Source organism: Vanessa tameamea, chromosome 24 (assembly GCF_037043105.1).
Source record: "Vanessa tameamea isolate UH-Manoa-2023 chromosome 24, ilVanTame1 primary haplotype, whole genome shotgun sequence".
Lineage (NCBI taxonomy): Eukaryota > Metazoa > Arthropoda > Insecta > Lepidoptera > Nymphalidae > Vanessa > Vanessa tameamea.
In genome coordinates this window covers 2,306,017-2,332,105 of record NC_087332.1, presented here as the reverse complement: position 1 = coordinate 2,332,105, position 26,089 = coordinate 2,306,017, and the positions used below count along the sequence as shown (strand labels likewise).

The following is a 26,089-nucleotide window of genomic DNA, read 5'->3' as shown; positions in this document are numbered from 1 at the left end:
ATATATAGCAATAAAAGGTACGATTATTTTCCATGTTCACTTATATCTTACATTTACAAATATCTTATTCCAAACTTGTGTATTATGAAATTTCTAGAGCGGCAAACGATCCCTTGGTATGAATTGATAATCGCTTCTAATGAAATTCTTTCTGAGTTATTTAATTCACACTATATTCATAAATAGGTTACACGATAAAGGTTTCCGATGCGAAATTAAATTGAAATTAAGGTTAACCGACCAAAAAAAGGAGAATTACTTTACACATTAAATATTTAATAAATAAAAATACTTAAAGATTAATATAATAAATCTGGGAAAGCCAAAATAAAAAATACAGCGTTCTTTTTCGGCCAAATATCTTAATCTATAAACTTACTAATTGTCTGAAAACCTTTTGAATACATTCATCCCTTAATATTTGTTTTAGATTTAGCACCACCATGAAGGTAAAATCACGTGGAATAGTTAGTCAGTAAATAATGATGTACCGACAAATATTTGCAAAACACATTCGCGTGTTTATCATAATGTGGATGTTCGTATAGTATTTCCGGTCACAGGTTATCATAATGTTTTTTCCTTGCTAAGGTTATCATAATATGTTCATAATAATAACAAATACAAGTATATTATGATACCTATGCACTTTACAATATAATTAAAAAAAAAATTAAGAAAACAAATCTTTTATCCCATTCATTAACAAAATGTTTTTAAAATATTTGTTTCCATGAATTATTAAGATTAATAATTTTATTATTCTCACAGAATTTGTAGTAATACAAATATATGGCAATTTCTGTGTTTGCAATTTTCCTGATTCATTATTTTTCTTGTCATCGTAATTCTTCTCTTCATTTCACAGCAACTATTTTCAATTACATGATTAAAAATAATTTAAAACAACAACGTTGAGGGTTGTAAAAATGTGTGTGACCACTTTTCGAATGATAACTTCACATAGTGTCCTTGCTTCCTTGAATTAACGAAGAAGTTACTGCAAATCTCTTTCTTCATCAAGAAGAACAGATGTCGCTGAGATTTAAAAAGACAATAGCAACCAAATATGTTGACAACGCAAGAGCTAAAAATTTTTTTGGCTATCATACTACGCTTTATTTACAGACTTTATCCCTCTCTCCTCTCTCCTCTCTCCTTCTGCTACTCAATTTTTCCTTAAATCTAATAGAGCTTACATACCTTTATTTTCTCTATTATGGAAATTATCGAAAAGTTTTATATGTACATTACAATGTTAATTTCTAATTGTTTGTATGCAGGAATTTCCGGACTAACGATACAATTCTAAAAATGTTTTCATTGATAGTAAATTACATTATTTCTGGGTACTAATTATAAGGAATAAATTATATTTATAACATATAATTTTCTTTATTAATAAATTGCAACTGCAACGCCACGCTTACGACAGCGTAGGTCTCCAATTATATACATTTAAAAAACACAGCATCTATAATTTACCTTTTAAATTAGATCAAATAAATATTGAATTATATTATACAATTATTTGACAGAGACGTTGAGTTCATTTTAACAAAGCCGGTTGAAATGCGAAGAACGAGGAGTAAACTCACTTAGAGATCATCACTTCATTAATGAGATTGGATTCGAGACGGGATGCTCCGACGAGTCACTTGAAACTTAACAATGACCTGCTGAATTACAGACTTTTAACGACTCACCACTAAGCAACTTTAAGTCAATTCTTCGTCTTTATTTATTTCTAGGCAAATAAATGTTTTCGAAATATAGAACTTCCATGATGTTCACTCATATGCTGTTTGTATTAAATCAAAATATGATCTAAATTAAAATAAAATTAATTCGAGATGGATCAGAACTTTTAAATATTTCAAAAAGATTCTTACGAGTACCTACTACTGATTTTACATTTCAAGCGTTGTTATATTCAAAATCAACACAATTTTTTTTATAGAACAGGATTTTTAAAAATTAACCTTAAAAATAAATTCAACTAAGATTAGTAAATAAAACATCTATAACTTAAATGCGATACTCTTATTGGTAGCAAAAGTGCAAACACCATTGAACCGGAAACGCTTCAGAACTAAGAAGAAGAAAATAAAAGTCAGCGGAAATTACGCTTCAACTGTTGTACCTACGCCTACATTTTTTTACTTACACAGTTTTGTATTGGATTGATGACATAAATATATCTTAAGGTTAATATACTGCAATTAAAAAGGGATTAATGAAATTTAATTCTCTTGAACTTGGTGGTAGTGCTTAATCCATACTCGTCTGGATAGATACCATCACAAATTCTAGCAACTAACAATATGTTTATAGCATTCTTGTGTTCCGGTTGAACTAACTAAGCCAGTGTATTTACAGCAACTATAACGCCTTAGGTCCCAAAGTGGTGGCGCGTTGTAATAATTTATATTTCTGACACTGTAAATGTCTATGGGCTGTAGTGACCATTTACTATCAGTCAAGTCTACCTATCTTATTTTAACAAAAAACTACGAAACATTAATTTTACTTGAAAATATACAATGTATATTTATACAGATACTAATAAATTGCCACAAATATGATTTTACCTAAACCACATCCACAATAATTCCAGATATTTTATTAACTACAAAATGACCGTAAAATCTCGGCGCGCGGTCGCCGTATATTGACACGTTTCGGGCGGCCCAGTTTCAGCGGCAGATACATACATACGAGTACATATGTATAATGTACATACTTATAATTAATCCCAATTTGCCATACTCTTATTTGGGTCGGTTCATGAGATGAAATGGAACTTTATTATATTAATTTGGTAAATATTATGTTAAGAAAAAACGGTAACTACCCCCGGGTTATAATTGAGTCGCTTTTTTTGGGTAAAATTTATTTTGATCCGACTACGGAGGGTATGATATCAGTTGAAATTTTTGAATATCTATTTCAACTTCTTAATTGCTTATCATAATTCGACAAATTAGGTAAAATTAGAAGCGTCTTAATCGATCGATATATATTATGTGACGTCACTCTTATGTTACGTCACAATAATTAAGACGTCACAATTCAATATGGCGCCCTCTAATAGTATAAGGACTTTTATTTAAAAATATATAGTTTTCAAATATGCCGCGTTGGGTGTCGAATAAAAGGGCTTAAACAGCACATTTACAATATGTATTTAAATATTTATATTACTAACTCTTGCTTGAATTAACTCGGTAATTCGGTACAAATTTTTAATTCAAATCATATTTTCCAGAGCGTGATAATCACATAGTCCTGACTATTCACATATTGAATTTTTTTGTAAATACGTACTTTTTAATGACATATTTTTAAAGAGAACACGTATACTTTTACTAAGTAAAACCGCACAGAAGAAGTAAAAAAAATATATTTTAAAACGTTCTAGGACTGACATGATACTGTTTGAAGATGACACTAATATCGATGAATAATTTCTAAATTTGAACAACATAAACCCTTCGAAACTGTATAACGCTTGTATAAATAATTGCAGAATTCAAGAATAATTAGTACCTAAATGAAAAGCATAATATAGATTTAATCTTTGACGTAATTTTTAAAAAAGAAAAATGATCTCTGTGATTTTAAATAAACCATATTTTCGGTATAAGTTTAGATTTAGAGCTTCTCTGGAAACTCAATTTGTCATCCTTATCAGATTTAGGTCCGCAGTAGGTATGTATAAGGAACGATAAGGAAAGTTTAGCTCGGTGATTTTGATACTGTTAGAATATTTTGACAGATAATAAGGGGAGAGGACTGATTATCCTTAACACAGGCCATTTAATTTAGCCTAGCTAGGATAGCCAGTACTTGACCTGTTTTTCTTTTGATGACCATATCATATTACACATTAAGTCTTTACTCGTAGTGCAATCATGTAATAGTTTTATAGATGTTTTCTGTGTGAAATAAATAATTCTGTAATTCTGAGTTAAATAAATGAAAAATATGAACTTCAGAAAAAAAAAAAAAATATCGGTTAATAGAAGTAGATTGACAAAAATCTTAATTAAGAATCCATTTAACACAATTTAATTTGTTCTAACTTACTCTTATTTAGTCAGAAGCTGTTTACAATTCTTCACACAACATAGTCATAAATTTTGCCATTCACTATAAGATATTAACACATTCATAGATATAAATTGTGTCATTCATTGCTCTTATGAAATTCCTTTGCGACGGGTGACGACGTGATGACGTCACAAACCTCGGGCCATTCGAGAATGTCAACAGTCTAAGTAAGCCAATGGTTTCAGTTTTCTGTTTACATCTAGTATTCGAGTGATATAAATTCAAACGAGTTCATACAAACATATAAGCAACCACAGCTAATAGTGTATACCCCCACAGATATATTTATGTATGGTGATAGACGTTTTCAACGGAAACTCACCAACTGCGTAATCAACATGTGTCTCGGTGTATTCCCTATTTCCTAACTCTCATCATATTTGTGTAATACCGTATTTACCCTAAGGCCAAGAACACACGTGCGCGGACCGGTAGATCTTTTAGGGGCGTCAGCCTAGGCGCCTTTCATAATTGGTCTCAGACTCAATCAACTTGAATCATAAATTTTGTAAAATAAAATATTTTACCATTGTACTACGTGTGCTTTTTTTAGGGTCTACATTGATGAAACCTCAACGGGGTGAAACCCTCCCAAACGACTTACCGACGAATCCTAGATCCACCAACGTAGCCTTATAAACTACTAGATAAACCTGGCATCCAGCACACATAGATACTGACCCGATGTACATGTGTGTGTTACTCTGTTCGTGTTAACGTTGAATATGAAAATTTTGACACACTTTCATACGATTAATGTGGACGGTGAATCGATGTTATCTCTCCTATAGGTCGGAGCATGCTGACTGTATCAGATAAATTAAAGCTATATAATTTACTATTACAAATAAAAAAAAAATAATTATACTGTAGTGTAACTCTGTCGTAAATTATATTATTAAGTGAGTTTGTTTATTTGATCGTTTGTAATTATTTCAAATCAATTTGTGTGTGTGTGTGTGTGTGTGTGTGTATATGTGTCCTGTTACTACACCCTCACATGCGATGATGCGAGGAAACTAGTAACCCATATATTATAATATATGATTACTTTTTTAAAAACACTATTACTTTATAATTTTCGCTCAATAATGAAATAGGGCAAAGGTTAATGGTGACCTTTCGTTATATGGTTCAACGATAAAATTCTGCCTACATTTTCCTCTTATTGACAAAAATTTAAAAATATAATGTGTTCAAGTTTATTTGAACTTAATTTCTGTTAAATATAATAGAGAAATAAGCTTTTATTGTATTAGGAAAGTTTTTCATTTTCAAAATTTATATAGATTTGATAATATATTTCGGATATTACGTAAGAGACAGATTCAATTGAATCAAATTAAAAAACATACGTAGAGAGTGCGTTCAGATTAAAACAATTAAATTACAAAGATATTTTTATCAAAATTCCAATTTTAAATATGAACTTATATATGTATAATCTTTGATTAAACTTCCGAATCGCTTATATTAAACCATTTACTAGCAAGATAAGTCTAGAATAGCTTATGTTTTTTTATATATAAAACCTATTTAGTGTTTTAATTATTGTGTTTATAAGTATCATTCAGTGGAAACTAAACTCGAGCTCAGTAATTAGTTGGTTTTCGCGAATGTGGTGTGGAATGATGATCTCTCCATTTAATAATATTGTTTATAAAGAGGAGTTCATAGTTTTTTATATTATTTTAATAACATCTACGGGCTGAGTTGCCGGTGCCTTTTTTACACTTTATTTTATCGAATTTTGGCGTTTTATGTTTTCATTTTATTACTAAACATCAGCAGATTCGACGCTGAACTTCGAGCTAGTCGTCTTCTTGGAAGACGCGGCCCCACTGACTTTATATACTTAAATATATGTTTTTTTTTTTATCATACATTGTAATATTACAATGAATAGGGAAAGTTTCTTACAGCTACATTGTTTTTTTTTTTTTAATTATGATATGTGTGTTTTTATATACATTTGGATTTGTTTTTGTTTCACACAATTTTAACACGCAATTTTTACACTTTGTTACGCAATTCTTAAGATTCAAAAGCTTTACAGCAATCAGCGGGCCCTGCTGCGCGCTCGATCAGGGAGAGTACAGCCTCGGCGACTCTGATATCGCGTTTGCGTATTCATAGTTATAACCTTTTAAATATATACATATTTAATGGGAAATGATGATGTCGTTTTGACCAGTTTCGGTCAGCCGGCCAATCTCAAGGGAGACCAGCCAGCTACTCAGGACATATGACATTGCACAAGTGTGTGCTCAAATACAGGTGCACCCTCTATTCCCTCACTCGGAGAAAAGGCCTTGACATTATTATTTATTGAAAACTTAAAACGTTCTTTAAATACAAAAGTTGAACTCTGTAAATAATTGGACTGAACATTTAGCCCTAAAGCAGAATGTATTTCTTTATAATCAGACGTAGGTATTTTTTAAAATAAAAACGTTATGAATACTTGACATAACTGTTATGATATTACACGATCTTACTCAATAATAAACCAAAAAAAAACGTAACAAAACTCGGATATAGACACGTAAATATTTGACCGTTAAAAGCTGAACAGGTCCTGTTAAATGGGTTTCTGTGCTAAAAGCATTACTCCATTAAATCACAGTCAAATTTGAATTAGAAAAAAATAATCTTCGATATTCCTATCAGTAAATACAACTGTCAGTCCCTGATACGATGATCCATCAAAAGTTGGCTGAAGATTATCGTCCTTTAATACATCGTAAGGCTTCTCGCTGTATAATGCTCTATAACCTAAATACGATTTCAAATAGATTACAGACGACTGTTACCAACTAGTAAGTATTAATACACTTGAATGCCTCGTTGGTCTAGTGAGATAAAACTATAGATATCGAGGTTCTGGGTGCCGACACCGCGTCGGGCTAAAAAAATATTGGGTTTTTTGTCGAAAGATTCTCAATAACAGCCCGAAGTCTAGAAGTTGGCAATATTTATACACCCGTGCCTAGGAAATTACGTAATGCCGTTTGTTTTTGCGCCTGATTTTTTCCGTCAATGTCATATCAATTTTGTTTGTTATAAAAAATATTATGTAAATAAAATCAGCCTGCATTTGTACAAATCGTATGTGCATGGAACGTTGCGAACGTGTTGTGACGTAATTCGATACACACACATTTACATTGTCACGATGAAACCTTTTCATTTACATTTATAAATAGAGTTTCGTTCCATTAAAATTAATGCTGAAGCTTCAATGCGTGCACAGACGGATAATATATTCACATATTAATATAACATTTATTTACATTAAGGACTTAAGTACATACAAATCAAAATTTGTACAAATATGGCTGCTTAGAATGATGGCAAGAATTCTAGCAGTATCGTAATTCCGATACTCTATGGTCGGAAGTACTAACCGTCCTAACAATAGTGTTGCCACTAACACGGAATGTTAATCATTTGTAATTTTTTGCACTACACATCCAACGTCCCTTATTATAATCCAAATTTCTTATTGTGATACTGATTGTATGCTAGATGCGCCTAGTCGATAGACTAATATTACTATGCTATGATTGTTAAGGAAAATTCGTTGGAATAAGTCTGACTTGTCATTTATTCCTCAAACTTATATAATGACGCTGGTAATAAAAACATGCAGGCACATTCACATAAACAAGTGGTTCATCACCAAATGAGACAAAGATATCATTTGAAATTTAGTCTCTAATTTTGCGCTGTTTGTTCGCTTCAGCATTTTCCGCTGCGGCTCCGACCTTTAACATTGTTTCCTTAATGTGTGACGGGGACACGGGATCAATGTGACAACACACGTAGCGCCCAGAATAATGATATCACATATTATTTAAATACTTATTTTATTTTTTTGTTTATTTTGCATAAAGTAACCGATATCAATGTATTGTTATTTGCTATATTAATATAACGAAAAAAAAAAATTGTCAGATTTTCTATGTGCATTGCGATACGAGATGAGATATTTTTTTCTTGTTTCATTTATACTCTACAATTTAGGTCCTTTTTATCATGATTCTCGTATCACGACGCACAGCCGAGTTATCGCAAACAAACTAAATTCAACCCTTTTTTCAAAATGGCGGCGGACGCACATATAAAATCGAGGTCGACAAATACAAGTTAAGCTTTTCTAAGCCTCTCGTACAACATATCCTAAAATCAGCCTTCACGGTTCATTTTCGTTTCCAAATGTCTACAATGTCTGGACTATAAGTCATGCGATGGTACTTTTTACTTTATGGTAACCAAGGAAACGCGGAATTGATACAAGCCAATGACGTAGAAATGTAACACGAATAATCATTTCCTATTGATTTTCAATCATCTGTGTTACAAAAAAAAAAAACAAATGAAATCAGATCCTTGCACGGATTCTGCACAATAAACGTGCGTACGTATTTTTGTTATTGCAGGTAATCTATGTATTAAAACATTATACTCAAACTTCGTGTGATTGTAGTTGTAAAATATATTGTCATAGCAAAACAGGACTTTCCCAACATCATACGCGGTCATGATTTGTATGTAATTCGTATTTGTATCTAATGAAGGCCTTATTGTTAATAATTCATATTTAAATAAATATATATGGACGACCACCGTGGTCGAGTAGTGTGCACACCGGTTTTCATGGGTACGCAACTCCGAGGTCCCGGGTTCGATTCCCGGCCGAGTCGATGTAGAAAAAGTTCATTAGTTTTCTATGTTGTCTTGGGTCTGGGTGTTTGTGGTGCCGTCGTTACTTCTGATTTTCCATAACACAAGTGCTTTAGCTACTACATTGGGATCAGAGTAATGTATGTGATGTTGTCCAATATTTATATTTATTTATTTATATATTTTTTGGTTCCATATAACAATTATTTAAAGAAGGAAAACCAGTTAAATAAAAGTAATACAATGACAATATTCTTCTGCTAGAAAAGGCTTTTAGTAACACATGTGACAGAATATAATCCAACTGGTGCAAGATTCCTAACGATGATTTTCTTTAATGATAAAATTTATAAACGTAAACCACAAATTAAACATGAAAATGTAGTGATACTTGCTCGGTTTGAACCCTGCAATCAAACTGCTGCAATTGTAGTGGGCTGACGAAGTAGCCTTTTTATTTATATATCAATTTCCTAAAATCCAAATTTAAAAAGTGTAATTAAAAATATTTGTTACTTTTTTCAACATCAGGCCAAGCCTTCATTAATTTGATCCCAAAATAAACCCCTTTTCGGCTTACATCGGAAAACACGTAGGCATCATTTTAATTTAATCTCATACTGAATTATTAACATCACTTTGTAACATGTTTACTCTAAATTGAGCTGTATCTCTTGTTACTACGGTTTATTTTTGGATACTGTTGTGTATAATCTACCCACACAGAGATGACCCGATCAATACTATGCCTCTATAGAGTTCTACCGCCCAGTTTCCTTTGATGCACTCACTCGATGACAAAGAGGATTAATCATTTCTCTTATCGATACTTGGAAACTAAGAAGGTATAGACCTTTTTTTGTATTAACGTATATACATTACTAAATAGAAACTGGCAACTGGTATAGTTAGGATTCCCGAACAAAATTTTCCTTGGATGTACATGACGTCATGATAGCCATTACTTGTGCCGTTATCTCGTTTTAATTTTAAATAAACGTAGTATTTTTAAGCTATAATTGTATTCAATTGCTGAGATATCTCAGTGCTCGATTATACAGAAAATGTATTCAGAGAGATAAAAAATATTATCTCACTAACAGAAGCTTCCTTCAAAACAACATTTGAATAAAGAACTTGAGATTGTGATAGTTAAACGCTCAAAGTTATAATTTATATATTACTAATACTATCAAGTACTGTTTGAATACTAATTTAGTAAATGAGTAATAATTATTACAGAGATATCCGGCCTAGATCATACCATGAACTATTACATACATTACTACTGTTAGAAATACTTATTTATGTAATTACATTTATATTATAATTATATATTTAATAAACTCATATTTTGTTATTGTATCCGATTTCATAAAAGTGTAATCGATTTCAGAACGTCATTCGTATGGCTTTAAAAAAAAATACAAGATGTTTTCCCGCGCAAAATGATTATTAAAAAAAAAATAAATGAGATTCGCTCATGGAATGAGAATAGGAGATTTTTGTTAATTGGATTTTTAACTTCAAGACTATAATATTGATAAAATAAAACAAGTAATAAATAAATATTCTCCGTACTGGTGTATTTATTACTACTAACTTATTTAATATACTCCTAACAATTAATGTATAAGAAAAAAATATAAAAATCAAAATATTCTTTATTCAAGTAGACTCATAAAAAAAACACACAACACTTTTGAATCGTCATGTTACAGTGTTAAAATAAATGTAAAGCTGTCACCGGTTCGGAAAGTAGATTATACCGAGAAAAACCGGCAAGAAACCCAAGTATTTGCTCTTTTTCATCATTTTAATTTCAGAGTAGGTATACATATAGATAACAGAACTAAGTCCACGCAGTTATATGTATGTCAATTTATTATAATAATTATTTAATTTAACTTACATTATCCAAAGTATTATAAACGCTATATATACAATTCCCGATACGTATCTGCTATCTAAACACGATACCTTTAAAGAAGCCAATGAAATGTTCCGTTTGACTGCAAAGTTGACTTCATGGCACTGACACATCAGTCTAATGTTATAATCATTCAATTGTAAAATCTTTTATGTTCAATAACAGTCGTTTTCTTTTTTTTATGGTATCCGTAGGCGGACGAGCAAAATGGACCACCTGATGGTAAGTGGTCACCACTACACATAGACAATGGCGCTGTGAGAAATATTAACCATTCATTACATCGCCAATGCGCCACCACCCTTGGGAACTAAGATGTTATATCCCCTGTGCCTGTAGTTACACTGGCTCACTCACCCTTCAAACCGGAACACAACAATACTGAGTACTGCTGCTTGGCGGTAGAATATCTGATGAGTGGGTGGTACCTACCCAGACGGGCTTGCACAAAGCCCTACCACGAAGTAGTTCTGAGAGGCTTAATTTAATACAATATAAACGGCTTTATTTAAAATGTTGCTTAATGAGTGATTGATTAAACAATGTTATATTGGTTAAGTTAATTTTTGTCTCATGTCAATCACATAATGAAATGTAACCGTATGATGACAAATTCAAGTAGACTTTACTTCTGATATTGTATATAAATATGCAATTATTTTTTTTCTAATAATAATGTAATCTCTAACATTGACAGAGCTTCCTCCTTGCTTTACATCCTCCTCGCCCACGTTTTGCCATAACTTCCGGTTTGTGGCTTTTCATTTCTAAGTTTCCGCTTTATTGTGATTTCAATCTACCGTCGCATTGTTCGCTACCTTTATATTTTTTCTCATAATAAGTGTGTGATAGATTTATATCATATTTTGGACATCTATTCTCATCATCATTCTCGTGCATTTTACCAACTACTCTCTCAATACTTTAATTTTGCCTCGATGTTAAGATTAATTATCTCTATTTATTTTAATTATGTGTTTGTTGGTAAGGCTCCACGTTTGTGATCCGTAGCTTGTAAGAGAAAAGTCTTAATTGAATTCAGCTCATTAAATTTTTAATGGAAACCTTTCTTAATACATATATAAATATATATACCAATATAGTGTCCAAAATTCATCATTGTGTTCCGGTTTGAAGGGTTAGTGAGCCAGTTATCTAAAGGTAAAAAGGACATAACATCTTTGTTCCCACGATTGGTGATGTAAGGGGTGGAATTAACTCGTGAAAAAAAAAACAATTCTTGTTATATAATTTGACAAATAATTAATTCACTAATCACGTTAAATTAAATAGCAACGGATGGCATATTGTCGCTTTGAAATCTACTGATTATAGAAATAATTGTATCGGTTAGGCTACATTGGAACGTAATTATTTAGTTAAATAAACATTTCAAACATAGAACTCTAATATTCAGCACATTTAAAAAGTTAAACATCTTCAATTAGATTGTATAATATTTAATAGTACTCCAGAAGGATACGTTAGAATAGTTTTATGCTGAAAGACTGTAGTAATAATCAGAATATAATATAAATAGTGACTAAACAAGAATAATAACTCAATAGTGGTTTTTATACATGAAATAACTAATATACATATACAGATAAAGAGTACCATATGGGAAACCCTTATTAATCTGAAACAAAACCTTTTTATTATTTACAAGAACACAAAACCAACTAATTACTTGATACTGCGTTTTCGTTTAATAAAAAAAATTAAAAAACAATAAATTATATACCAATCAATTCAACATATAATTTTAAAATATTCAAACATAAAATTTTAACAAAATACTAATTGCGAAAACTATCCCCATAACATGCGAAGCGTAATTGATCACGGTAATTCATGTAAACGGTGCCCAGTTGAAATTGTCCCTCGGGTCATTTCACGTACCAAAACTAATTCGACTCCGTCCCGCTTATGTAGGCGAATTAGGCAACGGACGAGCGCACTCGCTCACTAACTTGACCTATATATAAATATTATTATTTATATAGTTAGTTTTTCAAGATTGATAATGAGCTTAGTTACTTTTATATTTTTTACATCTTGTGTTTAGATCTAATTGAATACTATTCATAGCTTTATTGTTATTAAAATATTTATTGTATGTAGGTACCCCCTATGTTATGAAGTTTTGCGAACAAAATTAATAATTGTTTTATGTGTTTCCACAATCGTTACTTCAGCAATCATAAGTTTTAAATTTATTTTCATAGAATGCATAGTCCATGCTTTCGTTCCTTAATAAAAAAAAAAAAAATTTAAACCGCATTCGTTCTCACTTCATTCTTACTCTTGGCACAGATATCGTGCTACTATACGAGTATATAAAAGCCTCGTTTTCATCCCTAAACAAAGAATACTGTAAATAAATAAAAAAAAATGTCTAGAGATTTGAATTAATAAGTATAAATTAACACTTATTAATGAAAACACTTTAATAAATAAGAATAAGAAAATACCAAAGATGAAACGTCGTCAGCGGTACGAAATTGGATTGGCACGATTTGAAGCAAAATTCAAAAGGAAAAGAAGGTCAATATGAAAAAGTTTTGAACCTTTTTACGATGTACTTACGTCTTTAAACATAATATTAACGAAACTAACAATACAGTATATGAAACTGATTAAAAACTTATTTTATATCAAACTTATTCAATTTGTAGTTCAATATAATAGAACTTCTTAACGATAAACTTTAACGGCCGCAGTAAAACTCGAATGTGACGAGCGATACCATAGAGGTTTTATTACCAATAAAAAGTCTCAAAGTGCTTACTTTTTTAATTACAATTCTCATTATTAAAAAAATATTGACACAAATTAAAACGTGTCAAGTTAATTAATAATCTATATAATTATAAGTTACAATTACTTTATTTAGAATTGAATATATGTGAATATTTTTCAAAACTATCTACGCCAATTTTTAAGTTTTTTTTTTTATTCAGATAAAGATTTTCTCATTAATTGTAAATGTCACGGGAGGCTTAAATTTAGGTACCAGTAGATATAAAGTATAAATGTAAGTTGTACCAACGAATATACTTAATATTATAATGCTGGATGGTTCGTTTGTTTATTCGTGCCAATCCTAGAAACCACCAATCCTGACTAAATAATTATAATCTCATCATGCTATCTACCCGAGAAACCTATCAGTAACCATGAATGTCATACGATTCGGTAAACTCTTGGTGGCTCAATTTAAAATGAGGATTATCATATTAATGGATACTGTTTTATATTTAAGCCCTTTTTGGTATGTACCGCCAGATATTCTACCGTCAAACAGCAATACTTAGTTTTGTTGTGTTTTGGTTTGAATTTTGGTAAGTGAACCAGTATAAGTACAGGCACAAGTGACATAACATCTTAATCTTTTCAATAATTGGTGATGTAAGGAATTGTAAGTAATTCCAAAAGTACTGATTTCGATAGGCGGTTGTGACCACATACCATCAAGTGGCCCATAAACTCGTCCGCGTAAATAAAAAATATTGTGCAGCAACTGTTTCTTTATTTTGACAAAAAAAATTAGCACAAAGGGACATGAAAAAATAAACTGGATATTTCTGACGAATTTTCCGTGTGAAGTCAAAACATGTAGCAAAGTAGAGAAAAATGTATTTTTTGTATAAATCTCCAAAATACTAACTTAATATAATTATTGTTACAGAGAATGCGAAAACCGCGCCGACACCGTTGGTTGACGGTGTCGGTGTTCTTCATCGCGTACTCCGTATTCCAAGCTGTGTTGAGCAATGCGTCCGAACCGGCTGACCCGATGGACAAAACACCAGAAACTGGCAAAGTATCGCCAGCCCCTGAGTTCAGTAAAACGACGAACGCTGAAGGTCCTAAAGGTAAATAATCACTACTGATATCATTAAAGTGAATTTAATAGCACATTTTATAAGCGACCCCGTGTTGCCCTCGGGCATTAGGTATTTTGGTACACTCAGTGCTGGCGAGTCCCACCGCCCCACTTCAAGTGGGGAAATCGCGTAATTGAGATTTTCTAAATAAAATGTTATGTGAATTTATTGCTGTTCGTTTTATTATAGTGTCAGACGTAACACCAATGGTATCAAATAAAGAAGAAAGTACAAAGGTCGATGGTAAGAAAGCTATGAAGGGTCTTGACGTTGAAGACGAGGGCGAGAAGAAGAAACAGAAGGACGCAGGTTATGAGGATGTAAGTTTATTCCTTTATTTTGAACAATGTTTTAGAATTACCTTACTAAGCATTACTTCACACCTCACTGGTGGTACTGGTTGACTACATTTTGATGTAGTAGATCTAGTTAGGATTATACCACTAAGTTATTAATTATTGTACCTCAAAGCAATATTTTATATTTGTATGTTTTGGCTTAAATCGTAAATAACCCAGTGAAATATACCCAAAGGACACAACGTCTTGCTCATGGTTACACATTAAAAATGTTTGTGTAAATATGAATTCTCATTTAACGTTCATTATTAGTCGATCATTTCTGATACGTAATACGTCAGACATTCCTATATTTTTACGTCCTCATCCCATTTGCATAATGATGATAAGCAGTATCGTTAGTACAAAATAAAAATGGTTCAAGAAATTTAATTGTCTATATGACAGCAGACAGGTAATTCCTGGAAGTCGAGCATTACAATATTTTAAAGTTTAATGTCATAATTTTTTAGGATAAAACTACGATAGAGATTCGCGACGAAGAAGAAAAAGAGGAAGAAATCGATACTATACCCACCGTCCACCCTCTCCGGAACTGCACACCACCAGCCATCGAACAGGTAAACTTACACAGTAATGGAAAGCAAAGTATGAAATGACTAGTTGTCGCCCGCTGTTTCGTTCTCGTTTTCAGAGTTGGCCGTAAGGTATTAGGTATTAAAAAGTAGCATATGTCCTTCCGTGGGGTTAAAGCTGGCTTCGTATCAAATTTAATGAAATTTAGTTTATCCGTGAAACCATAACAGCCAGACACAGTTACTTTCGCATTTATAATATTTGTATAAATTATAGTAAGTATATTGTGATTTTTATTTTTTTTTTATCTTCTACCGATTCTTTATTTAACTTAAGACACTTCAGTGTTTATTATATGTTTTTCAATTCTCCCATTGAACACAAAATAATGTTTTTCAATGTAGTACTTTTTTTACCCAGTAAGAGAGTTATATTTTATGTAGATTCTTTGTCACTATAATTGTCAGAGTGATATAACGAATATAAAAAAAATAAAGTAAACGAACGTTGTTACTGTAACTCGATATATTGTCTGTTTATCTATTTGTTTGCTAGGCTTTCAGGGCTAAACCACTGAACCGAATTTGATTTAATTTGATATGAAGCAAGGTTGAACTCCAAGGAAAGAGAAAAGCTTCTTTTTTTATAACTAAAACCTACCCTACAACCAAAATCATTTGTAGCGCTTTGACGTTACCTATATACTATTTGGTCGTTAGCCTTCCAGTTGACTGAATTTACTGAAAAAGACCAGCTTTATGGCGTTTTGACAAAAAACATTCATTCTTCGTCTTCGCTCTAACGCGTTCAATTGAATTTAATTGAATTCATTTTTCTTATTTAATTGTATTCTATATGAATGGCTATTCAATTTGAACTGTAAAGGATATTAAGATTTATTTTAAAATCGTCATGAGTTTGCTACAAAATGTATATTTTAATTTATATAAATTTGATGTTAAGTGCCCATACTTATTTAATATTATTTCATAATACTGACTATAAATAATAGTTAAAAAAGCGGCCAAGTGCGAGTCGGACTCGCCCATGAAGGGTTCCGTAACAGCAAGTAATAAGGTTTATGTTTATGAAATTAAATGTTTTTTTTTAATATTTGAGTTGATTGAATGGAAGGTAAATTGCGGTTTTCGATTTATGACGTATTAAAAAAAAAACTACTTACTAGATCTCGTTCAAACCAATTTTGGGTGGAAGTTTGCATGGTAATGTATATCATACATTTTTTTTAGTTTTATCATTCTCTTAGAAGTTACAGGGGGGGACACATTTTATCACTTTGGAAGTGTCTCTAGCGCAAACTATTCAGTTTAGAAAAAAATTATATTAGAAATCTCATTATCATTTTTGAACACTTATCCAGAGATTAGATAGCCTTACACGTATGGGTTCGATGAAAATTTTTTTTGAGTTTCAGTTCTAAGTATGGGGATTTTTTTCTTTTTTTGGGTGAAAATTTTAATGCGGTTCACAGAATAGATCTATTAACCAAGTTTCAAGAGTATAGTTCTTATAGTTTCGGAAAAAAGGGGCTGTGACATACGGACGGACAGACAGACAGACATACAGACATGACGAATCTATAAGGGTTCCGTTGTTTGCCATTTGGCTACGGAACCCTAAAAATCTCGTTATATAATATATATATTCTCGTTACATAACAGTTTCCGCGGCCATTAATGGGCCAGACGGCGCGCCGACACGGCGGTCTCATCCTCCACATCCTGGTCGCAGTCTTCACCTTCATCGGCCTGGCTATCGTTTGCGATGAATACTTTGTCTCAAGTCTGGACAGGATCTGCGAAGGTTGGTTAATTTTTTTAATTGCCTTGCTCCGAATTATATAGTCCAGATATAAGACATTAGACTAATATAGTCAAATTAGTCACCTTACATAAGCGGTTTTAAAAATAAATAGACTGGTGTTGACGTTTGTGTGTTCCTAATTCCGAAGTTTCTTGATCAGATTATGTTAACAATTATTATAGATATTTTAGTACTTGAAATAATTGTCTTATATACAAATGGTAAAGCTGTTAAGCTGATGTCAACAATCGTCAGCTCTTCTTCGATTGTTCCCATTAAACTACTCCTCCTCGCTTGCTCGTATTCGACTAAATTAGTTTTGGTCAATTGGCCGAAACTTGGTGCGCAAAATCTCAGTACTCTACAACGCGTCTAGTAGTAAACATATAAATCAATGCTTGAAATAACTAATATCTGTATTGCGTAGAGTTGCAGCTTGCTCCGGACGTTGCGGGTGCGACGTTCATGGCGGCGGGCAGTTCTGCCCCTGAACTTGCTACAGTTGTCATCGGTGTCTTCTGTGCCCAAGATGATATTGGTAAGTGTACTGCTCAATGTACTTAAAAAAATAACACCCTTTATTCATATAGAAATGTATACAATACACAGTCGTGCCCAAGCAATAGCAAATATTAATATGATTTAAATATAGTCTGCAACTATTCGTTACAGCAATATCTGTGAGTCAAAAATTCCATTTCTTCGACGTTGTCTTTCGACGATGAAATTTGCTTAGACAATGATTATTTTAAATTTCGAATGTCTAGCCCTCTGAAAATGGTAACTAAATGTAAATAATAGATCATAGACAAGAATCATCGTCATACTGAGGCTATTTTACACGATCGCAGGCGTGTCGGGTGTTATCGGCTCGGCGGTGTTCAACATAATGTTCGTGATCTCGGTGTGCGCGCTGTGCGCCGGCACCGTGTCTCATCTGAACTGGTGGCCGCTGTGTCGAGACTGTTTCTTCTACGCCGTCTCCATACTCGTCATGCTCTGCACTATCGCCAATGGTTACGTGTCCTGGTACGATTTCTTATATAATTCGATTTTTTCGACCTGCACGCGGAGATCTTGGAATTTACTCTGTTACCAAATTAAGCTTAAACTATTGCCTATGTAGATTGACAAGAATGTCCAATGAGTCCATATTTTGTATTATATTATTTAAGTGTGTGTTTGTGGGTCATATTTATTTTAATTTTAGATAGTATAATGAAATCTATAAGAAATATACTGCATTATAGCATACTTCTGCAAATATTATAGACTTTTTGGGTTTTTTTTAAATCAATTCACAATTTTACGTCTGGTTCTAGGGGATGTTTACATTTATCTACCATTTGCAGGCCTGAAGCGTTGTTCATGCTCATAATGTATGGCGTATACTGCGTGGCGCTGAGGTTCAATAACGCCTTGGAACGATGGGCCTTGACCCTCCCTCTGCCGTTCAAGCTACCTTCGAGGGAGGAACAAGCGGCGCTCGTTACATACAAGTAAAACGATCTAATATTATAGAAAAATGTCTTCTTAGTGTAACGCGGAGACTGTTATGATCAGTTTACTCGCTTGATAATCTTTTTATAACATTATCCCTTGAGCTAATAGAATATATATTGTCTTGTCAGAAGTGCGGGTGGTCAGCCGCCGAGTGCGCCCGCAGCGGAAGGCCAGTACACGCAAATGGAGGGACAGGACAACGACGCTACGAAACAATCCACTGGTAATTAATTATTGGTGTTGACACAGCACATACCATAGCTAGCTTGAATTAAGTCTGTTCTAAGTTCAAGTTTGCTTTGCTTTAAAAATTGTCTTTCGATTGTATTTATTATTAATTAATAACTAATCACTTATCACTTATAATTAAGACGATTTATAATTGTGATTGAAAATAATATAATCAATAGCGTACAACCCCGATGGAGCGTACGACAACGTAGCGTACAATGCGGATCCTACCGCCGCCTGGGACCCGAGCCAGGCCTGGGATCCGGACCGAGCCTGGGACGAGACCGCACTGGTACGTGTCTTCATCCTTGTTAGCTCATGACGACCTTAATAAATACATTCGAGCATATTAAAATAACGTGATTAAGTTTATTGATTCAACAAATGCTCGGACAATACGCCTTTATGGGCGTAGCTTGGTATTAGCTTAACGTTTAATTTTATTTCGTAAAAAAAAAAAAATATTTTTATTATTTTTTTCATAATAAGATTAATTATTTATTTATTAAATTATGTGAATAGTGATTTTAAATTATTATTATTAAATTATTTATGAATTTAGGATATTCAAATAAAATTATGAAATTTATATATATTTATAAATTATTATAATAACATTTGCACGCACATATGGAGTAGTACCTACAATATTTTTAATTGAAAATCATTTTGCAAGTTCATATCAGACTAATAATAATTTGAATTGAAGAATCCGTTCTGAGAGAAAAAAATTAGCTTGAATGAAGCAAATGATTTTGATTCGTGTAGCAACAGCCCGCGGCCGCGCCCGCCGCGTCGGGCTGGGGCGACCCCGCGCCGCAGCCGCCGGCCGCCGCGTCGCCCGGACAGTCCACGCCCGGACAGCCGCCCGCGCCCCAGGTACTCGAGACACGATTTTCCATGAAAGCGAAACTTTAAACTAACATTAACCATTAGAGTTCTTAATATGATGTAATAAAATTATATAATAATTATTTATCGTCTCAAAATACATGTATTCAATTTTATTATACTAAAAAAAAACATAAGGAAATGACAGGAGCTCAATGTAAGTGTAGAACTTGTGTTACAGGTCTAGTGACCATGAGCATGATAAGCCGGACTATAATATCCGTTATAATAATTTCCTCTAATAGAATACATGTTAGGAACAATAAAGAGTCTACTATACGATATTTGTAGCAGTTACTGCCTGTTATTCGCGTCCCTACCGTCCGACCGATGTAACATTATACAAGCGTCTATTATTTTCAGTGTTTCTATTCAAATTTTACTTTGAAGCAATAATATATAATAAAAAATTCGGATAACGCTTGAATCTTTTGGAACTTTTGTATTATATGTATTTTTTTTAAATATTTTTGCAAATTTTAAAATCATTAAATTAAGAAAATAATATGTTCGTCAGTTATGTCGATCAGAAAAATTGACATCTATCAAAAAGATCAAGCTATCTTGTACAGGTTGTATGCGTCCGTGTGTCATTGTCTTGTATCTATTTTAATTTTCAGTGTATGTCAAACGTTTTAAAACAGACATTTTAAAACCTCTTTTCCAACATTATATTTTCGCATACGCACTAGCTCGGAAGCTTAGCACCTTTGACGCAGATAGTTAAACTGCTCACATTTAAAAAAAGGGACCTGCTAAACTCTGCTTACAACGATATTATGTATTAATTTTTTTTCATTAGCAGCCTGTAAATTTCCCACTGCTGGGCTAAGGCCTCCTCTCCCTTTGAGGAGAAGGTTTGGAGCATATTCCACCACGCTGCTCCAATGCGGGTTGGTGGAATACACATGTGGCAGAATTTCGTTGAAATTAGATACATGCAGTTTTCCTCACGATGTTTTTTTTTCACCACCGAGCACGAGATGAATTATAAACACAAATTAAGCACATGTAAATTCAGTGGTGCTTGCCTGGGTTTGAACCCGAAATCATGGGTTAAGATGCACGCGTTCTAACCACTGGGCCATCTCGGCTCTTTTTATATTCACAATAAAATAGATAATTGTAGTCAATGCAACTTCAATGATTGAATAAATACAAGAAGTAAAGATAAATTATGATATTATGATATTATGATATATGGTATGCATATATAACACCAAGTTTCCGACTTTCGTTCTTTCTTTCTAACCATTCGCAAGATATTCAATCCTATGGTAAAATTCCGCAGATTTTCAACTTTACTAATAAACTTTAGAAGAATATCAATTCTATAAGTTCAATAATAACGTGTTTTAAATATAACACTTTCAGGCACCAGCACAACCGGCTTATTACAAAGCCAAGGAATACAATCCTGAAACAGCAATCGATCCTCTTGTAAAGCCAATCGGAGCCAGTGAGTTTGTTTTTATTTATATTTTAATAAGGTTATAACGAAAACCAAAACGTATGCTTTAATGTCATTTTTATTTAAACGGATCGCTGAGATTTTATGCTGCCCTGCATATATATTAATAGGTTTCGCTTGCCTGTTTGGGGGGATGGTCCTTTTTGTTATAATAAGTGTGTCATGTCCTTCGTTGGGGTTTAAGCTCGCTTCATGTGCAATTTCATCAAATTTGGTTCAGTGATTTAGCCTTGAAAGCGTAACAGAGAGACAGATGAGTTACTTTCAAATTTACTCGTATAATATTAGTAACAATAATGATGATGATTTACTACAACACACACACATGGATACTTACACATTCAGAGATACGAATATGCACAATACCAACACATTAGATTCAAGAAATCTAGTACTAAATACGTAAACAGATTTCATGTTTTAATGAAAAGTGATTCAGTGTATTTATCACAAAGGCCAATTACCTACATAGATCGTTTTTTGCGAAACAATTTAACTTCTTCTACTTCTAGTGTCTATTCTGCGTGTAAAAACGGTTACATTTTTTCTTAATAAGGAATTGTTTGCTTCTCCGAAGCTACAGTTTATGTGGCATCTCATATTTTATTATAATTTTGTTATCAGTATGCGTATGTGAGTGATAAATCACATCCGTCAAAGTCACAAATTATGAAAATATTTCTTTGTTTAGAGACAGAGCGTCTTGTGATAAGATGACATTTCAACACAAACGTATTTGAATCAAACCAATAAAAGTGTATAACATAGCTGAACTGCTAGCTGTCTTTACCCAGACGAAATTTATAAAACCTTATCAATTGCACAGCCTCGAGAAGTGAATTAAAAAATATAGCTTTCACCGAGACTTAAACTATTTCCATACCAAATTTCATCGAAATCAGTTCAGCGGTAAAAGCGCGAAGCGGTAACAGATACAGTTATTTTCGCATTCAAAATATTAGTATAAGTCATATAGAGGCTTGGTATCGCCTCTATGAGATATATAAGAAATGTTTTAAGTAAAGTTAACACTTTTAAGAAAACTTTTAGATTCCAGAATTACTAAAGTACACTTAACACCTAACTACACAAGTTTTATAGCATAAGTGTGTTCTATTTTTTCACTCTCTGTCTGATGGAGATCCAACACAATCGGAGATAAATCAGCCGCTGCTCCAACATCTTTACGAACTTTCTGAGTCAATGGAATGTACCCAATCTCACGATCATAACTCCAGGTGGCTAATAAGGGTTTCATGAAAAGCCCCGTGAATATTATAATAATAATATTTGGACTGAGTCAGAATCCAAGCTGACTTACTTTGTTTCTGGATAATTTACATTAAGTTAGTTGATCACTACCGCATCTGCAGCTTAACTAAGCTAATTTATCAATTAAGTTAGTTAAACGATTACTGAATTATAACGCTAATACAGAAATGTTTAATGTGCTATAATCATTAAATTTGTATCTACTCTCAGATGTGGTGCAGCTAGCGTGCTGGTACGTGGCCTACCCCGTCCATTGGTCATGTCGCCACACGATGCCTGACTGCCGTGGTCGGTGGTATCCTATCACCTTCATCATCTCTATGCTCTGGATCTCTTTCTACTCCTATTTTATGGTGTGGATGATAACTATTATCGGTGAGTTTATGAGAGTTCTCTTTATGAACTATTAAATATAAAATTGTATTAAAATTTAGAAGGAAGTAATATTTGAGAATTATAAGTAGGTACTTTTAAACATCTAGAAAAAGCTTCACCGTTTTCGAAGATTTATTTTTTATGATAAAATTCCGTTAAGAATATATATGTTAGCTAAAATCAATGTAACTATTCCAAGGTGTAATTCATTGATAACATGTAACCTATTTGCCATTTAATATCCGTTAATCACGGATTTTACACACTGACCAAATTGAGACGTGAATTTTTAAGGTGCGAATGTAACTGTGACGAGACATCTAATTTATTTGCTAGTATTGATAATAAAGGAACTCTAAGCTGATTTAACAATTGGTTCCATGTTCAGGGTATACACTTGGCATTCCCGATACGGTGATGGGTCTGACGTTCGTGGCTGCGGGTGTATCCGTTCCGGACGCACTCTCCTCCCTTGCAGTCATCAAAGAAGGGTGGGTACCATTATTTATATTTTAATTTTCTAAATTTTTTTTTAATAATTATATACTATTAATTTTTCCGATTTTTTTTAAGAGCAATATGTCCTTATCTATTATAATGTATAAAAACATTCGTACTACAGTTACGGCGATATGGCAGTTTCAAACGCAGTCGGTTCCAACGTATTCGATATTCTAGTCTGCCTCGGCCTGCCGTGGTTCATTCAAACCGCCATCATCCAGCCCGGCAGTCATGTCAACGTCATTAGCAAAGGTAATGAGTGGTACAACAAGGATATGGATTTTAAAAATAAATTATTCTAGCAAGAATGTATAGATACATTTAAATTCATATGTGAACGAAAGCATTTATACCCAATTAAGAGGATAAGTTATTTGTAGGAGAATATAGTAGTATCAGCCCTCTGCTGGGCTATTTTTTGGTTGGATTTACACGTGGCAAAATGTCATTCAAATAAGACACATGCAAGTTCCCTCACGAGATTTTCCTTCAACGCCGAGCATGAGATGAATTATAAACACAAATTAAGCACATGGATATTAAGTGTTGTTTGCTTGGGTACCTGCAATCATCGGTTCAGATGCACGTGTTCAAACCATCTTGGCTCTATGATACTTGAATATTATTAGGCAAACACGATTCAAGTAAAAAACAAACATTAATGTAACATTACAATAGCTAAAAAACACATTTCTAATAATGATTACTCGTGGTTTTAGGTTATACCTAAATAAATCATATTTGTGCATTGTGGGCGGCTATTAATAATATTAATAAAATACGACGCACACTTTAAATACCATCATGTAAATGCAGCAATCGTGGAAAACCTCGTTTCAGAATTGGTTTAAGCATCAATATCATCAGATTCTAATAATTTTTGGTGCAAATTTCTTTACGGTCGTATATTTCATCCACTTATTGAATGAAGTTATCAAACTTAAAGTGTTATAGGCAGCTTCTAGCTGTTAATTGGAACAAGCATGGTGTCTGGAACGATTTCGGTAAATTTGATCATTCTGGACGGAGAATAGCCCTCGCTCTCGTAATCCGACGGGAGGGCAATCGAAAACAAAAGGAGACGAGAAGCATTTCAACTGTTGTTGAGCTTGTACTTTTACCAGTAATTTGGTTAGGAACAGCTAACATCTCATGATTGGCTGTGCATCGACAGTGTAATGAATTAATTATTTGCTGGCGAAGATCTCCAGTTAGGTTGCCTTCGTCGAATAATTTAAAAAAATACCTATATATTTATAGGGTTTATATGTATTTATTATAGGGTTTTCGTAATATTGTTCTTAAAACAGTAGAACATAGAATAAAATATTTAATGAAATAAATAAATTCATAAAAATCAATCTAAAAGGCAAAGAAATAATTTATGACATATTTTTTTAGGTTTAATCTACTCAACGCTGTCCCTGTTCTCAACTGTCATATTCCTTGTGGTGGCGACACACGCCAACGGCTGGAAACTCGACCGCAAATTCGGCGCCGTACTGATGGTGTGGTACCTTCTGTTTATAACCCTCGCAAGTCTCTACGAGCTCAATGTCTTCGGTAACTACCATCCACCAGACTGCGAGTCCATTTATTAAATACTTAAAACTTCGGCAGTTTATACTTATTATTTTGTATGAAGAAACTTTGCTTCGAATTTAATACGTGACTTATTTCAGTGTGACCAGTGTAAAATATTCTTTCTATTATGATTTTAAAATTGCATGTGCAAAAAGTATTTATTTACTCTAGTCATTCAATTAATTTATAGTTTTTAATATTTAACAAGTAAATTAAAATATTTACAAAAGACCTAATAACAAAGTTTCTTGTCCTGCAAACAAGTTATATTTATAGGTCTTAGTCATCCGTTAAAAATATTTACAACTGTTGATACGTCACTAGATTAGATTTCGAACTCTCTCGTTATTTCGTATATTGTGTGTATGATGAATTTTACACTTTAATTTATTTAATATAGCTTATTAAAGAGTACCAGATTAGCTTTATGCTGAGATTTTTTATATATCTAGAAAGTGTCGCACTACAAAAGAACTAAAACTATCGATCCAAGTTTACTATCTTAGCTTGTATGACAACTATACGCTTGACACTCGCCAAACGTGTACCACTTAGTGTGCGTATACTTAAAAAAAAATATTTTTCGCTTTGACATTCTATCTAGACATATAAACGATCAAAAGCTTTATTATGTAAGATAAAATAATATATGAAGTTTAATAATAAATATTTCATTTTATTTTTAGTTATTTTATGGAATTAGTAATCTGTGTTACTTATAGATTTATTCACTTGCCATAATTTTACGAATAAATGAAACATCGACTGTAGCTTCTATCTGTATTAATAAGATTAGGAGTTTATTTGATTAGATGTGCGAGTTAAAATTGAAATGTATGATAGAGCTGTCATCCTTCTGGTTTATTCTTGGCTTTGTGTCCGTTTTAAAGAATTGGCGCAAAACTCCGTACATTTTATGGTCAGTTTTAAAATGAAACAATTT

The 26,089-nt window shown here is 32.7% G+C and overlaps 1 protein-coding gene across 1 annotated transcript in view; it reads left to right on the top strand.

Moving 5' to 3' along the window:
- Positions 1-25,673, top strand: part of LOC113396499 (probable sodium/potassium/calcium exchanger CG1090) — a 32,463-nt gene extending 6,790 nt beyond the window's left edge. The window contains exons 2-16 of the mRNA XM_064218801.1: positions 14,421-14,607; positions 14,809-14,939; positions 15,431-15,538; positions 17,177-17,318; positions 17,746-17,856; positions 18,170-18,347; positions 18,671-18,817; positions 18,950-19,044; positions 19,232-19,344; positions 19,821-19,931; positions 21,318-21,402; positions 22,897-23,061; positions 23,450-23,552; positions 23,684-23,814; positions 24,964-25,673. Coding sequence (XP_064074871.1) covers positions 14,421-14,607; positions 14,809-14,939; positions 15,431-15,538; positions 17,177-17,318; positions 17,746-17,856; positions 18,170-18,347; positions 18,671-18,817; positions 18,950-19,044; positions 19,232-19,344; positions 19,821-19,931; positions 21,318-21,402; positions 22,897-23,061; positions 23,450-23,552; positions 23,684-23,814; positions 24,964-25,163 — 2,007 coding nt within the window. The 3' untranslated portion in view covers positions 25,164-25,673. The remainder of the gene's footprint in view (positions 1-14,420; positions 14,608-14,808; positions 14,940-15,430; positions 15,539-17,176; positions 17,319-17,745; positions 17,857-18,169; positions 18,348-18,670; positions 18,818-18,949; positions 19,045-19,231; positions 19,345-19,820; positions 19,932-21,317; positions 21,403-22,896; positions 23,062-23,449; positions 23,553-23,683; positions 23,815-24,963) is intronic.
- Positions 25,674-26,089: the final 416 nt, after the last annotated feature.